Source organism: Labrus mixtus, chromosome 6 (genome assembly GCF_963584025.1).
Source record: "Labrus mixtus chromosome 6, fLabMix1.1, whole genome shotgun sequence".
Classification (NCBI taxonomy): domain Eukaryota; kingdom Metazoa; phylum Chordata; class Actinopteri; order Labriformes; family Labridae; genus Labrus; species Labrus mixtus.
In genome coordinates, this window is record NC_083617.1 from 5,284,740 (window position 1) to 5,299,533 (window position 14,794).

Below are 14,794 nucleotides of genomic sequence, written 5' to 3' on the forward strand. Positions count from 1 at the left end.
CCACACAAACACACATTACATGATTCAGACATATACCTAACAGTAGTGTTGTAGGACTCAAAATCAGGCTTGGCCTTAAGACCGGTCTTGAAGCTACTTTTTTAAGGGTCTGGGACTCATCTCAGAATCTAAGGCATTTTGGCTCGATCTTAGACTCTGGATTTTAAATCAAGACCGATTTAGACCACCACTGATAGGCTATTTTTCCTCGTCATTACTTTGTCATAGTTTGATTTTTTTCCCTGGTTACAGCCGCAACCTTCCCGGCGTTACGGTCTAAGTGAGTGACACGCCTGCTGCACACAGGATTATGGTTTTTCAGTGATAGTTATGGTCTTGATCCCTAAATGTCTCGTTCTTGGAGCACTCCGGTCTCAGCTATGTCTCGGTTAGTGTGGTCTCAGCTACAACACTACCTGACAGTAAAAACAATTTTGCATGTAAAGGTTTGTCACTAACACACATTCTGTTTGACTTTTTCTTGACTGGTTGACACGGACTAAAAATTGTGAAATTGACAGAAATTTGTCGTTGCTACGGAGACCTTAATCATTATTTGTAAAGCACCAATTCATAACAAATGTTATCTCTCTCTTTATTCCCCGTCTCGTGCTTTACATGTCTAGGCAGTGTTTTATGACTGAAAATCTCACATTTCCCTCGTTTAGCAGTCTAATGTGTCAAATCAATTTGAATCTTTGCTGTCCCTGTGTGAATTTTAAACAGCTCGACTGTCTTAAATGATTGAATGAGCACACTTTTAGAGTAACCAGGTCATTTAATACAACTTGATGGAAATAAGAGGACGTTTTTTTTTAATAATCAATAATAAAAAAAGATTAGCTTTATTACGAACTGTACATAAACACACAGTGCAAAGGCACACATAATCTCTACTGTATATTACAAGCCAAAATGTACATCCTTTTGCAATTCAAAGTAAGGTTATAAAATATTTAAGCAATTGAAAAAGAAGCAAAGCTGCTGTTTGAACCGCCATCCTCAGTTCAGTGTCATCTGTGTTACATTCAGGCCAAATGTTTGAGTGCAACTTTTCACCAAATGGTCCGCACGCAACTGGAAACCTTTACTGATCGTTTGTAGTCCGTACAGCAGTTCAATATGGACACATTTGTTTGTTTTCTTTACAATAAAAGGTTAAAAACTTAAAAATATTCCAATATTGAGTTCCTCCTGCTCTGACGGATATATTCACAATCCTTTTGAAATGAGAATTCATTTTGGCTGTACTGTCGAGAACATAAAATCAAACTTCTAGGAAGGAAATGGCAATGAAGCTGCAGACCGGTGAACAAAACCAAACGCCATCAGCTGTTTTCAGCCGAAGTGGTTTGAACCAGCCGAGTAACCAACAAGATAACAGTCTCTCTTGGAGCCCTGGCAGGGCTTTTTAAAAACTAACAAAAACACAATTATGAGTAACTGTCTTTGGAACTCCTGCGTCCGTTCTCATAATCAGAGTCCCGCCTGTGTCTGTGCCGGTCCTTATGGCGGCTGCTGTAGTCGTCGCTGTGCCTCTCTTTCCTCTTCTCGCCGTAGCGGTCGTCCGAGTGTCCGTGGTGTCTGCTCCTCTCTCTGTACTTGTCGTCATGACTTCGGTCTTGCTTTTTCTCGCGCTCCCGGTCGTGGTGTCGGCTCTTTTTCCCGTGATGGGAGTCCCTGTGATGGCTGTGCCTCCCGTGGTGGTCTTTCTCCTCGGCGATCCGCGGCCTCTCCCACGGGTCGCTGTATCGCTCCTCTACCCGCTTGTACTCTTTGAGCTGAGATGGAGGCGGGCCGGGGGGTTCGGAGTAGCCCTCGAGACCGGGGATGCCGTGTGAGGTGCTGTCCTGATTGGACGACTCGCTGTTGTTCTGATCCTGGTCGGAGTTAGTGTCAGGAGGAGGGCTGGTTGTGGAGTCGAAGCCGTCAGGTACCTGAGTCTCTGGTGATGGTATCGGTGCAGCACTGCTGTCAATTTGGGGAGCAGACGCCACAGCTGTGTAGTGTTGGGGCTCAGAGGCTTCTGTGTTACATGCTGCTTGTGGTCCGTGGACTGTAGGAGGATTTGCCGTCTGAGTTACTGAAGCATCCGTCTGGGACGTGCCAGGATCTTCCTTTACACTTAAGAACGATCGTGTTGTCGCTTGGTTTACTTCCTCGAGTTTATTTCTGGCCTGAGAAACCTGCAAATATCCCTGGTGAAAAAGTGTAACTGGAATATTTCTAGTGCTGGGAACAGGTTTGGGACTCAAAGGAGCTGCGTGGCTGGCTTTATCCTTCTGTAGCACCGTTGTTTTATCTTCACTCGCACTGCAAAACGCTGAAGATTTCTTCAATATTCCACTCAAAGGAGGTTTCGAGCTGTTTGTGTGAGCCGTGGCAGCCTGGGAGTTCGACTGCGACGAAGAATTCCCTTCAGATGTTCCTTTTTCAGTTTCAGAAACGAGGCCGGTATCGCCTTTGTTTGCCGAGGCGGCGCTGCTGCTGGTTTCGATCCCACTCGGAGTTGTTGACAAGCTTGCCAGGAACGCTTCAGTCGATACATCTGTGGGCTTATCTTTCAGAGAGACCGGTGCAGCGGGGGTCACCACCGCGGGCTTCTTGGCTGACGAGTTGTTAGCAGCAGGTGAATCAGTCGAGGCGGGGAGCTCTGGTTCAGATTTAACAGGTTTAGCTTCTTTCTTTTTGATGACAAAGCGCTCTCGTTGCGCAGCAGCTGTTGGGCTTTTCACGTTTCCAGAAGACGCCTCTGTTTTCGGGGCCAGTTGGGTCTTCTGGATGTCGTCGACTGTCGCTGCAGGTTTGAATCCAACATCTGGCAGAGGTGGTAGCTCCCCGCCCCAGCCTACCAACACACCCGGAAGGAAGCGCAGCGGTTTTTGGGATTCCTGACTGTTGGCCTCTGACGCAGATGGTTCTTCAGAAGACTCTGTGATAGGCTCGTTAACTTCTTCAGTCGTGTTGAGAGGTTTCTCCTTCTCTTTACTCTGCACCGCGGTCAAAGAGGAGAGGAAAAACTTCTCTTCCTTCTCCGTTTCTCTGGTTTCCTTCACAGAAAGAGTGATGGGCTGGATTTCAGGAACAACCCTGTCGGTTTCATTCAAGTCGACTGTGAGAAAATCTCTCTTCGGTCTCTGGCGGATTATGAGTCCGAGGAGAAGGTTGCCACGGTTGTTTTCTAAACCTGTGAAATCAGGAGATTCATTGAGTCTGACGGATGAGGAATGTTTGTGTAAGGAAAAATAAGCATCCAAGAGAAAAAAAGATGAAGTGTTACCTGGCCCGTCGAAGGGAACAAGCTGATGTGGGACTTTTTCAGTGGCGCCCAAAGGAATAAGGTACATGTCCTTCACTTCTTTCAGGTTATTGGACACCACCCCAAAGCGCCTACGGCTGCTGAAGTAGGCATAAAGGAGAGTATAGGAGATCTCATCTTCCTCTGTCTCAGGGGCGAAGCGAATCAGGCACACCTCCTTTAATTAAAGAAAAAGCATGTGTCAGTAGAGAACCTGACCAGAACCTGAAGCTGCTCTAGAATACATAACGTGCCTTTTCAAGTCGGGGTGTTAATGGTCTGCACTGCAGCTCGAGCTGCTCTTGAACCTCGTGTTATTGTGGCTGATATATTTAATGACTGCGTTTGCACTATAGGCTGCATAAGTCCTTTAGAGGGAAAGCAGCCACACACTCACTTTTGTTCCAGTTGCCCGAATCTTCTCCAAATAGTCCCACACCGTCTGTGGGCTAATCCTTCCCCCCACTTGAATGCGGTCTGGAAGGTCCTATTGAAAAAAATAAATAAAAAGGAGACATGAAAACTTACTGACGGCACTTATTGTTTTAAATATTCTGCAGGATTTTGTTTAAACTTTAAGCGCGAGGCAGTTGGCTCCACTTTACTTCGGTCAGGTGGTCCAAAATGCCGGAGACGGGGAAAGCTTTAGTGTCAAACTTTGCCACACAGTGCATGTTAATTAATCCGTGCCACAGGGACTTCAGGTTGGACAGGAAAGCAGCCTGTTCGTCTCTGCCAGCTGTGTGATCCAACCTGTGGTGAACAACAGAAATTAAGTTGTCATTCAAATAACAAAACTGCAAAAAGAAAAGAATGGCTCAGGGGGTTATGAATTACTGCTTTAAATCCTACTAAAACCCTTCTTAAAGCCTCTAAAATCATGAGATTCCCCTCATTTGCAACAATACTGAGATACGGATAATGAAAAAAAATCAATTGTATGCAATATTTAGTAGCTGTTTGCACACATGCATTGCTGAAGATGTCATGTAAGCCCGCCCCTTTAAATCTTCCTGAGTTGCTTATTCAAATGTGTCCCAAGTTTTCCCTGTCAGACCGGAGGGGGACAAGACATGATGTAAAAAGATACTGCAGGAATCCAAGATGGCAGAAGATGAAGTCTGACACAGTAAAGACAGTTTTTGCCTTTATATCGATGCTATGTGTAATTGGACATGTTCACAGTATCAATAAATGAGTGGTAAAGAACATGGTGTGTTAGTGAACATAGAGAGTATGAAGCTGCTTCATGACATGCACACCCATAGCACTGGCTGTGTGATATGTTATCACCCAGCTGCTGCTTAGTCCCAGTTAATTTTTCTGTGTAGGTTCTCAGTCATCCAGGTCATGGTATACCGAAGCTTGATCCAAAGGAGATTGGACTTAGTTGAAGAGCTTGCAGTCGTTTCATCTCTCCCCTGAATGCCGCCTTCAGTTCTACACTGATTGGTGGATGGAGCTAGAAATGTAAGCCTCTGTGGATCATTAGCATGCTAATGATCAAGGATGGTAAAGTAAGACAGGGATGGTGGTCTATCACCAGTCTACAGTGATGTTTTGAATTCTCTCTCGAAAACGAAGTCCCACCTTGAACATGTGACCCGAGCGACCCACAGATGACGGGGGGTTGATGACTCAGCTAACAACTCGTATGTGACCATCCTTGATCTTTAGTATGCTAATGATGCATAGAGGTTTATATTTCTAGCTCTGTACAGCAGTTACTTTAGATCAGAAGAAGCCTTTCTGATGAAACGTCCCCAAGATCTTCAACTAAGTCCAGTTGCCTTTGGATCCAGCTTCAATTTTCCTGTATATTCCTCAGTGTACAAAGATCCAAACCCCGACTTTCACCAGGGGGAGCATTTCCACTAATATCAGGGTGAAAAATTTGAGATGTTGAGTTCACACATGCAGCTCCCCCCTAAACATTTCTGGAACTTTTGGCAGTGAAAACAACAATCGATAAAAAATAAAGGTGTATTTAACCATTAGTAGAGCCAGTTTCTAAAGGTTCTGTGGTCTATTCATCTGCTGCTATTGTATCACCATAACCTACACCTGATCGAAAAATTGCTTCCACCATAATTATAAGTTTAACATGAAGCCACATCGGTTTCTGTAGAAGTTTGGTGTTGAGATTTTAAACATAAACAATTTTTTTCAGGTTTTTAAACTCTCTTCTGCCGTTAATATTCTATGATTTAGTGTATATAGTTAAAGGCTCTGGATAAAAAGGTAAGAATTATGTTCAGCTGACATTCATTTCCAATTTAAGGCTGGTAAGAACATCCTTGATACAATAAAATCATGTTAAGGGTTCACCACATCGAGTGTCGTACCGTCCTTCGTAGCCCGACTTAGCGTTTCTTAAGCTCTCCTCTAAGACTGTGAGGTGCAGGTCGTCGTCCATTGCAGGTGTAGCCGAGCTCTTTGTCTCCTCTGCTTTGGTGGACTGCCTCCTCACAACTGTAGTAGCAACTTTCACCACTTTGGTTGGAGCCTCTTCTGCAGGGGGCGCCATACGGCCTTAATGAATGGTAACAGAAGAAGTCGATTACTGAGAGTGACTTGCATGCAGCCTGATGACTAGGATGAAGATCATTTTTCCGGTGTAATGGTTTACCGGTGCAGATCTTGCAGTGAAGGTCAAACAAGTGGGACTTGTGTTGGCTGGTTGTGTCTTTCTCCGTCTTGGTACATTCTTCTGTCTGCTCCGGGGTGTTTGGAGGTTTTTCTGCTGACAGTTCAGCTGCTCTGGGAGGAGACTTAACCTAACAAGAGAAATAAAGAGGAAATAAAGGCGGATGAGCAACACTCTTCTGCTGGTGGACATGAAGAAATGAGGAATAGTATTGGACTTTTGGCTTACCTCTTCAGGCTCAGGTGCTTTCGCTGGTTCTTGGCTTTCAATTTCAATTTCACCTTTGTGCGTAATCTTCGTGATCGGCCGTCTCTCTACCTCTCGCTGCTCTTTTTCAATCATCTCAATCGTCTGTAAAAAGATGAAGGGGTGGCTTTTTAGAAAGATTGTGAAAGTTTTGCTTTCCAAAATGTGACAATAATCATTTTGTTAAAGGAAAAAAAATCGGAAAAACATGTTGTCATTACTGCCACTGAGCTTCACACTTCTTTTCATTTTATGTTCATTTTTTTTAAAGGGGCAGTGCACAATTAAATGTAAATGTAGTTAGCTAAAAGCTCATTTGTATCTGTAAGAATTATGGTCAGCTATAAGGAGAATGACCGGCAGGTTTATTAGAGTGAATTCATTTGATAGAACTATAGTCTAACTCACATGTCGGTTCTCCCTTTGTCGCCATGCAGCCAACTCTTTTGAGGCCAATTCCTCAGGGCTCAATCGTATCAGGTTACCAGGAGAAATCTCCCCCTTGAGCACCTTCTTAAAGAGGACCTGAAAGAACAACAAACAAAGTTAAATAAGAATATCTAAGAGTTACATCAAAGACATTTTTTTTTTTTTTTGCTTAAAATGGTACTTACATTGTTTTTAGTGTCTTTAAGGTTGAACATTAGACTTCTGTACTTGTTCTTGTATTTGTTGTCGGTGTCTTTGTACAAGTGAAAAAGCTCTCTCTCTGTCTTCTTGGCAACTTCAGAAGCTCTCTCCACAGAGATGCTTAAATCAGACTCTTTCAACCTGGAAAAGCAGAAAGCGTTACACGTTTGGTGCACCGGGGTAATTGTTTGTACAGTTTTTCAATAAAAATAAAACTCTATATCTCGGTATTTAAACATTTCTTTTGATGACTTCTGCTCATGAACTTCTTACCTCTGAATAAGGATTTCTTTCAGGGAGTCACGCACGCTGCGTCTGATAGCCTCCACAGACACGGGTTTCTTTGAAGCCGAAGAAGACGTCTTACTCTTTGTCTCTTGTTTCAGGTGAAAGCCTATATGGACAGAATGACAATATATGCACTGAGCTGGCACACACACACACAATGTTACACACAAAGATGCTTCATATGAAAATAAGTGCAAATCAAACTGTTATCTAAGAGAGATCTTTTACTAAAGAACAGATAATGCAAGTAGTTGTAGAAGACCTTTGGCAAGCCAGCCTGACCTCGTCTGCAAAAAGAAAAACTGTTTGAGGCAGCGAGATGGTGCTGAAAAAAATTGGGCTCTTTTTCCTGCCAAGAGTTTCAAACAGCATTTGAAACTCCTCGAAAGTCGTCCCTGTTCACTATTGATTTAAAACTCGCTGTAAACTTGATTTTCTGAAGGGTAAATAATGACCTGGGAGAGGATTCTTGGTTTAAGGGAAGTTATGAATCAATCTGTCTATCTTAGTTCAAATACACTTTCAGTATGTGTTTTTTTTGTACCAGTAAACAGGTCACACCCTTATGTAGACAACCACACTGCAGCAAATATCACTTTGAATAACAGAAAGCCTTTTTTTCACTCTATATAAAAATATATATATTGATGTGTAGTGATTTCCTTCATGTCATCTTGTTAACATAATGTAATAAGAATGAGCACAGCCTGACCTTGATCCATATGTGGCATTAAGAATACACAAGGGGGAAAAACAACAACAAATTCTAACATCCACAGCTCCTTAAATATAAACTGGAGAAGTTCATGATTTAACAATGACACCCTTACTAGTCGGCACCAGAATTACTACTCGGTTAAAATAATAATCAATGTTTTTATTGGTTCAGGCAGACAATGCCACTCAATGTTATGTGTAAGCTGTAATGCAGCCAGATGCCACCAGCTGGTGCTGTTGCTCCAGTAAATCTCTGCTCCATATGTCTGGATTAAATTCAGCGTTTAATCAACATCTGAATTAGTTGATAGGAACATCCTTAATATAAACATACCTGTTCTATGAGCTGAGTCTCTCCCCTCTGCAGAATGTCTTCTGTCAGGGTCCTACAGTCGGAGGGAAGTGGAAAACAAACAAACTGGATTAACAACACTGCCAGCCATAAGGGGGGAAACTGGCAAAACATTAACCTGCCCTGGCCAAAGGTTTACAAACAAATAAAGGGTGAGTTTTATGTGTGTGAAACAAAATTTTGGTGAGTACACCATGTTAACCTCACACCCATGTGCAAGCCTTCCGTAAAGGAAAAGTAAAAACACAACAAACCCTTGGCTATGCTTAAAATCAGAGGATGAATTAGCTGTGGGGACAGATAAAAGGATCCTTTGTATATAAAAGATTTCAATGTCTCAGATGCATGATTTAAAAACAAGTTGTGTTAAAGAACTGTTGGTGACTCTGCTTACCTTTCTTACTGGTCTGACCCCTCCGGATGTTAGTGTCTGGGAGGGTCCTGGTTTGGGCTTTGAGGGCAGCTTTTGATCTGGTACTTCAGTCTTTACTGGAACTTCTGGTTTGGACACACTCGGGGGCTCTGGTTCCACTTTTTTGTTTTCCTCCTCACAACACTTCAAGCACACGTACATCTGGTCCTCCTCCTCCATTTCTCGCACTTTGGTCAGGTCCAGACCAACGCAGTCGCCGTGGAACCAGTCGTCACAGCGACCACAGCCGACCATGAACCTATACAGAATTATAAAGAGGTATGTTAGTTGCTCAAAGTGGACATATGTAAAAAAGCTCAAAGACTGAAATATAGAAGATTATAATTGTGGTAAAGTTCTGGGTCATTTAAGTATCATTATCTGTATTATCACACATTTTGAAATTCCTAAAAATGTTGCAATCTTTGCTGAGTAAATAAAATATTTAACAACTGAATGCTTTAACAGTTTTGAAAAAAAAAAAAACGCATCAAGCTTCACCTATAACTATGTGAGCATATTCAGGCAAATTCAATGCCTGAAGGAGGAGATGATGTCATGCAACAGGTGAGTGACTGGTGGGATCGTCCTAAAAGTAATAAAAGCAGCTTCATAGTCTTTTCTGCTCACCAGAATCTTCCCTTTGTTGTGTAGCCAATACCGTCGATGCATCAAATAACACCTCCATTGACATGAAGGCAAAATCTGTCATTAAACTCAATGACTCCGACTCAACTGCTTTGCCTGCCGTCTTGGAATTACATGGCATCTTTCTTTTTTTTTTTTTGACTTATGTCTTGTTTACACCCACCCCTCCTCCCATTGGACAGGATAAACTTCATGCGATGTGGAACATATGCTGATAAGAAACTCAGGAAGGGGCAGGGTGTCCTAAAATATACAGGATTGTGTGTGAAAACAGCTTTAGAGTGAAGAGGAAAACTTACATGTTGTTGTGGTGTTTTTTGCACAGGCCACAACAGTTGTTTCCATCCCATGCACTCTCACTGTTTGCCGGCTGCTCGTCAGCACTTTCCTTCCTCGAAACAGGAGCATTGTCTGGAATGAACAGCTGCGGCTCCTCCACAGAAATACTTCTTGCGGTTTTACTTTTCTGTCTCTGAATGATCTTTTCGGGCTTTTTCAGCTTGGCCTTCTCCTGCCCTCCTTCATCCGAAGACTTTAAAGAATGCCCCGGACGTCCCTGTGCGAGGTTAGCGGGGTCAGCTTTGGAGCTATTCTGAGGAGGAGTTTGTTTAGTTGGTCCCTGGTTGCCGGACGATGGGATCTTCTTCACTACAGCAGCAGTGGGTGAAATTGGCGATTTTGGCTTCACTTTAGTTTCTCCTGTGCTCTGTATCTTTTGCATTTTATTAGCATGCTCACTTTGGGTGATTTCTGCTGGCCTTTTCAAGGGTGCAACACCTTTCTTATCCTTTAAGGATTTCATTTTGTGCAGGTCCTCTCTTTGGATGATTGTGGATGGCATATTTTGGGACACTTTGTGTCCCTTTGTAATGTTGTTTGGTTTACCTGAAACCGAGTCTTTATTCTTGTTAGGGGTCACACTTTCTTTAGGCTTCACTGTTTTCACTACAGTCTGTTGTTTCACCTTAGCATCAGTCTTATTACTGACACTAGTTCCATTGTTCTCTGTGTTTTGTGGCTGTTTGTCTTTACTAACTTCTGACTTCTCTTCAGAAACCTTCTGATTGTCAAGTTTTGTCTCTTGTGCACCGGCGTTCCCCTTCACTGTCCCGTTGGAGGTCTGCACGTCGTTAGGATTCACATACGGACCCAGCCCAAAAGCTGCCTCATCAGCAGAGCTCTTCTCCGTCTCTGACACATTCTCCTGAATCTGTGCATTTACAGCTTCATCTGGCAACACGGCAAACCCTACATCCCCACCGTAGGTAAATCCATCTTCAAAGCCTGAAGACTCGCTTGTTTCCACATAAGAAGGTCCAGGAAGCAGCTCAATCTTGAATCCTCCAATTGTGACGGTCAACCGTCTCAATACAACCGTGGGTTTCAGCCATAATCCACCATCAAAATCATTTACATTGACACGCCCTCCTAGCATCAATTCTTCTTTCAGCTGGGGGCCTTTAATCCCTTTCCCGATAAGAGAAATCCTGTGTAGCCTGTTGGCTGGTTTTCTCCCGGGTCGACCTGGAGCCATGGCTTTGGTGGGTGTGTTAGCGGGTTGTGGGTCTGTTTAGGCAAGAAGAAACAAAATGTGTGTTACAACATCTTTTGTTTCAATGTGTCATATTGTGGAAACAGAAGCTTAATGAGCACCAATCTACCGAATTCTAATGAAAGTGGACGTTTCCTCGGCCTGCCTCGCTTCCCTGGGGTCTTCTCTGCAACCGTCGGTTCACTACTGAGGCCTGCGGATGCTGAACCACTTTCAAGACCTGCAACAGCCAAAGAAATAAATACTACCTCAGTATCAAAATGAGAGACACATAAAAAAATAAGCAATTCAACTGAAACCAGCTAAATTACAATGACATGTAAAAAGACATTTTAAAAAACACCTTTAAACCATTTTCCACAGCCATATTCTGGCATAAAACTCCTAGCAGGCACCATGTTTTTAAAAAAAACATCCTAGTGCTTTAGTAGAATTCAAACTGAGCAAAGCTAAAGTTGGGGAAAAGTCTGGCTGATTGAAAACGTTGTTAGAAGCTGATAGTGTCTACTTCCTCTACCCTCTGTGCATGGCCTTTTGTTAAGTTTTAGTAGTAGAATATGTTAGTTTACTTTGTTTTACGTACCTGTTGAGCCAGCGATCGGAAAAGTGGAGTCCTCATTGTCCAGCAGATTGAACTGAGAGCTTGCACAGCCAAACATGGGATCTTTGTCACTGAGCATGTTCTTCAGTGAATCTTCGACCCGCAATCCTGTCCCAAACTCATTACCAGCTTCACATTCCAGATTCTGGCCTATTATCAGGGACTCATCCAACTGGTCGCTGGGTATTAGATGGTTAAAGGTGTCCACAATATCCATGAATGCTGCTGCCTTCCTGCATCAAAAACAAAACCGAGAGGAGGTAGGGATGAGTGAAATCAATCCCCTGGTGGACAAACATATACATCTTACCCCTTTGCCGACCTTGTTCTCTACATGTGTAAGTTATTTTTTTCTGATGAAAAATCTTTCAACAGTCAAACGTATCAGTCGTTGTGACTCTCTGCTGTGGGAATGTAAACTGAGTCCTGTAGAAGCAGAGAAGTGTTTTCTCTGGCACAACTTTACCAACCTCCAAGGTGAATGGAGAATGAAAAAGTCTTGCAGAGGTCAAAAAGTTTCAGCAACAGCAGTTTAAAGAACAAATTTATAAGACTGACGTGTTTCAGTCTGTTACCTCCATCAGGGTCATCAAGAAACACATTGTAAACATCATTTAAATTATGATGTTTGAGGTTTGCTTGATGAATCTAATGAAGGCAACAAGTCAGAAGAAAACAGGGGTTCCCAAACTTTTCAGCCTAGAGAGTCAGACTGGGGAAAACTCACTGTCAGTGGAGGTGGTAAAAGCATATAATTTTGCCCACAGCCAGACACACACAATAATAGTCTATCCATAGACGGGTGACACAAAATAATACAGCCTAAAAAACACTAATGTTATTTTAAACAGTAATTTGTTGTGAGAAAGACCAGAAGCAGAACACAAGTTATTTCCATGTTCATACTTGAGCACTGAGTGGCCATAGAACATGTTATCAACAGACTCACAGGTGTGTGAATCTTTGAGCAGCAGACACCTGCATTGTTGTTTTTATGTGCAATATGACATTTTAAGAATATTCTTTACACGCAACTTTCTTTTCAGCATAAATGTCACTTAATCAGAGGTCAACATTATAACTGGCATGGTGCGTGATTGAAAGACTCCAGGCCTGCTCGGGCCAGTTAAAATACTGCCTGTCAAAAAAAACCAGTAGCACTTCATTCATCATTTTCCTGTAATACTTGTTTTTTTTGTCAGGCATTCTTGTAAGATCATCTATTTACTAACTGCTACAACATCAATGTTTCATAAGCGTTTTTTTAATGAATCACTTTTGCATCAGATTGGATAATTTTGTTAACTTTTGACTGTTATTTTTCAAACCAAAAGTAATTTTTGGGGGCGGCAGTAGCTCAGTCTGTAGCCTCCTGAGCGCTGCCGAGGTGCCCTTGAGCAAGGCACCATACCCCCTACCCACCACCAGCCCAGGAGCGCCCACCGTGGGCCGCTCCGTCACTCTGACATCTCTCCATCAGTGCATGTCCATAGGATCCTGTTTGTGCGTGTGTGTTGCATGACTTACAGAGTGTAAAAACAGAATTTCCCCTTGCAGGATCAATAAAGTAAATCTTAATGATTCTGGGCGAGTTGTAACAGTGGTGGGGTGATCTTAAATAGAACAACCTTTTCCCCCATTAATGGGTAACATATTGCATTTCAAATAATTTTACATTTGTATTTGTTTTTTGGGAAGTCTCCAGTCCCGACCCCCCTCTTGATGTCCCCCCTAACCAACTTTGGGAAGCACTACTTTTAAACTACAAGAGCTGCAGGAACTTTTTGACCTCTTCAATGTAAACAAAGTCTAAATAATTACCAAATGATGCACAAGAAAGCACAGGAAACACTGCCCTGACCACTGAAGTAGTTCATGAATGCATGTACTTTCAGAGAAGAGTTATGTGCCAAAGGTTTGGGTGTAAAGGAGATAGATAAAAAAAAAAAAAAACAGGAGCAGGTATTTACAAGTTTCAGGGGAACAAAACAAAAGAAATAAAACTGTTATATGTTATTTTGATTGTTTGTATGTAGCGTGTGCAACATTTTTTACATCATACAACATCTCTGTTAACTTTAAAATCTCAAAATAGAGTGACTGCTGGCTCCAAACTTCCCTCCTATGTTGCCTCAATCAGCTGGTAAAATGCTGCCTAGTTTGCAGAGCTGATAGCTATCGACGCTAGCATCTCGGTTTTACCGCGTTAAAAAAACATAAAATTATGCACTAAAAACAAACCTTGGGTGTTTTTTAGTTAAGTACTACAGGGCTACTTGTGTGGCAAAACTGTAGAAACTTCAAAGCAACACGCTGGTGTTGTAATTATTAGTAGTTATCGTTCTCAAAATAAGGTGCTCGCTACTTAGCATGCTAACGCTGTAGGACTGCTAACAACATCCGTTGCAGAGCGTTAGCATGCTAACGTTAACTTATGGAGGAAGTTATCACCAGTAGATACTCGCTGTGTTAAACTATAGAGCTGTTTTTACAAAGCACATTTTTATCAATAAATACACGTGCTAGAAAAGTTAAAACATGCAACTCAAATTGTGTTAATGTTTATGTTAAAAATCTGTCAGACAGGCTGCAGCTAGGTCGCTTTAGCATAGGCCTCACCAAGTTTGTTTGTAGCCGGAGTGCTGCAAGATGTTCACGCCCACATGCATTTGTTTTCAACACTTGCAGTATGGATAGTAAGACACATAATTTGTTCATTATTACACGACTCTTACCTCTAACTAACTGCAACTGCCGGATCCAACTCGTGTGAGGTTACATACTAGCACAGCTGCTAACCAGCAGAACTTCCTCTAACTGAGCCGTCATTCGTCCCACTGCTGCAAAAAGCTCCTGACAGGCAGAGCTGCTCGTCACGTGGTTTGTGTTTACAGGTAGCATAGCAGCTGAATGTAGCCTGAAGACACACAACACCTCTCTTCAACATGGTTTGCAATCGTCCAGTGAAGAACTGCTCAGAGGGGTGAAACAGAGAACATTATTATTATTATTATTATATATAATATCATCTGATGTTAATCATGTTTAATCCAAGTTTACCAAGCTTCTAAACATCTCTTTTTGCACATTGTATTTGCACTTTTAAGATCTAATGTAACTGCACATTTACAACTGCAATCACTGTTTTGCACATTTCCTCCCAGTGAAGTATGTTACAAAGTATATTTACATTCTGATACAATTTAATTTACTGTATTTAGGACTTTATAAGTCATGTTAAGCTACATTTGGATGTATATCAATCAATCAATCAATTTTTATTTGTATAGCGTCAACTTATAACAAGTGTTATCTCGAGGCACTTTACAAAAAGCAGGTAAAAAGACCTTACTCATTGTTATGTTACAAAAAGCAGGTAAAAAGACCTTACTCATTGTTATGT

The 14,794-nt window shown here is 42.2% G+C and overlaps 1 protein-coding gene across 2 annotated transcripts; it reads right to left on the reverse strand.

The window, feature by feature from the left end:
- Positions 1-758: 758 nt before the first annotated feature.
- phf3 (PHD finger protein 3) lies at positions 759-14,242 on the reverse strand. 2 transcript variants are annotated; one of them, XM_061039597.1, is made up of 16 exons: positions 14,127-14,242; positions 11,374-11,624; positions 10,900-11,010; positions 9,538-10,804; positions 8,573-8,849; positions 8,161-8,212; positions 7,095-7,215; positions 6,806-6,962; positions 6,600-6,716; positions 6,174-6,296; positions 5,928-6,075; positions 5,644-5,830; positions 3,904-4,051; positions 3,696-3,785; positions 3,281-3,476; positions 759-3,187 (listed from the first exon to the last, which is right to left on the reverse strand). In XM_061039597.1, the coding sequence occupies exons 2-16, from the start codon at positions 11,606-11,608 to the stop codon at positions 1,434-1,436; spliced, it is 4,983 nt and encodes a 1,660-aa protein (XP_060895580.1). In that variant the 5' UTR covers positions 11,609-11,624; positions 14,127-14,242; the 3' UTR covers positions 759-1,433. The 2 variants fall into 2 exon arrangements, with proteins under 2 accessions (XP_060895580.1, XP_060895579.1); XM_061039596.1 differs by having other exon boundaries at positions 14,011-14,140.
- Between the last annotated feature and the right edge of the window lie 552 nt (positions 14,243-14,794).

Bases quoted from the DNA above. Each gene is read 5' to 3' on its own strand.
- phf3 (XM_061039596.1), bottom strand. From the start codon at position 14,060: ATGCATGTGGGCGTGAACATCTTGCAGCACTCCGGCTACAAACAAACT. The intron at 10,805-10,899 runs GTAGATTGGTGC...TTGCCTAAACAG, and splicing joins TCCACTTTCATTAGAATTCG to ACCCACAACCCGCTAACACA. The intron at 4,052-5,643 runs GTACGACACTCG...TGTTCACCACAG, and splicing joins AAGTCGGGCTACGAAGGACG to GTTGGATCACACAGCTGGCA.